This window comes from Pyrus communis, chromosome 5, assembly GCF_041283825.1.
Source record: "Pyrus communis isolate YQ-2024b chromosome 5, ASM4128382v1, whole genome shotgun sequence".
In the NCBI taxonomy this organism is placed as follows: Eukaryota; Viridiplantae; Streptophyta; class Magnoliopsida; order Rosales; family Rosaceae; genus Pyrus; species Pyrus communis.
Window position 1 is genome coordinate 13,220,973 of NC_142569.1, and position 1,699 is coordinate 13,222,671.

General features: G+C 39.8%; 1 protein-coding gene across 1 annotated transcript; it reads left to right on the forward strand.

The window, feature by feature from the left end:
- Positions 1-407: 407 nt before the first annotated feature.
- LOC148696805 (putative F-box protein At3g10430) lies at positions 408-1,223 on the forward strand. The gene is made up of 2 exons (XM_088693381.1): positions 408-684; positions 814-1,223. The coding sequence occupies exons 1-2, from the start codon at positions 408-410 to the stop codon at positions 1,221-1,223; spliced, it is 687 nt and encodes a 228-aa protein (XP_088549507.1).
- Positions 1,224-1,699: the final 476 nt, after the last annotated feature.

Here is a 1,699-nt window from a genome sequence, read left to right on the forward strand (position 1 = left end):
AACCGAACCGAAAAAAAACTGAACCGAAAAAAACCGAAAAAAAATTGAACCGAACCGAACCGAACCGAAATTTCGGTTCGGTTTCGGTTTTGAGAAAAAACCGAACCGATTAGAACCGAACCCAGCCCTAACCACAAGCCCTTCTGATGCTTCCCAAAACATTTCTCTTGCGATTAGGGTCAAGCTCGAATCCAACAATTTTCGTATGGCTCAATCAAGCACCGGAGACAAATCGATCTTTGGCCGCATTGTCCGCTCTTATAATATATATTCCTCCAAGGGTTTTCTCTAATTGCTTTCAAAAGATCGAATCGTGGTTGCTGCAGACTCTAACTCTTCACTCTCCCATTGGAAAGAAAAATACAAAAAAGATTTGATCAATCAATTCTATACAAGACATCTTGATCATGGAATCAAAGTCACTGCACTACTATCCCGAAGACATCGTACACGAAATCCTCTTAAGGTTGCCAGTTAAATCTTTAATGAGATTCAGCGTAGTATGCAAATCATGGAGTTTCAGGACCAAGAGCTCTGCCTTCATTTACAACCATCTGATCAGCAGAAGACGCGCAATCCAACTCAACAACGAAAACCCCAACGAAGGTGGACTCCTTATTGTACAGAGTTATGATCCCACTCTTTACTCGCTGTGTTGGGACAACCCTACATCATATGCACTGAGTACGTATACCGAACTTATGAATACATTCGTAGGTTACAAAAACATACATACTCAGGGTAACGGCATTCCATATAAGGTGCTTGGAACTTGTAAAGGCTCGTATGCGTAGAATCCACCGACATCGTCAGGCTATAACATAGTAATACGAAACCCTTCTATTAGAAAGTTTTTTGTTGTGCCTAAGCCCACTATTCCCTTTTCGCGTTATGATCGAACATATTATGCGTTTGGGTATGATTCGCATTCAAATGACTACAAGCTTTTGAGAAGTGTGATGACTTGTCTGACTTCACGTGGAATAGAGATTTGGTCGCTAGTCAGGGGCTCTTGGAGGAGCCTTAGTGCTGATATTAGTATTTTTCATCCGAGCGTGTTGCCTCGATTTTCCGTCGTATTTTCGCCTTGTGGCTGGCCACCAGCTTTGGTCAATGATGCTTTGCATTGGAGTCGGTTACAGAAAAATATGAACCATTTCATCCTGTCATTTGATATGTGCAGTGAATTATTTGGTGTAATAATACTACCCGAAGTTGCCTAACACAGCAGTCAATTCATTTCAAGATACAAGGAGTATCTTGCCCATTTTGTGAATGATCTTCAACTAGATTGCAGTACTGTTAGTCTGTGGGTGATGAAAGAGTATGGTGTCCGGGAATCATGAACTAACTTATTTATAGGTCAGTGGGTTTTAGAAAGAACGGTGAAGTAGTGCTCCCAACGTATTGGGGAATGAGATCGGTGAACCCTATGACCAAACAAGTTAATGCTTTTCAAATTGTTGGGCACCGCAGATACTTCTTCATGGATACTTTTGTGGAGAGCCTTGTGTTACTTGATCAACCAAATAGTTTTTCAAACTAAATGCAAGAACAGGTTTGGATTTGATTTGAATTAGCGCTTACTTTCACTAATATATGTTTTATTATTTAAAGATATTTGAAATTAACGAATGATTTTTATTTTGTTTTCTTGATACCATTCCCATGGGATGACTTGGATAATTTCTTATTCGAA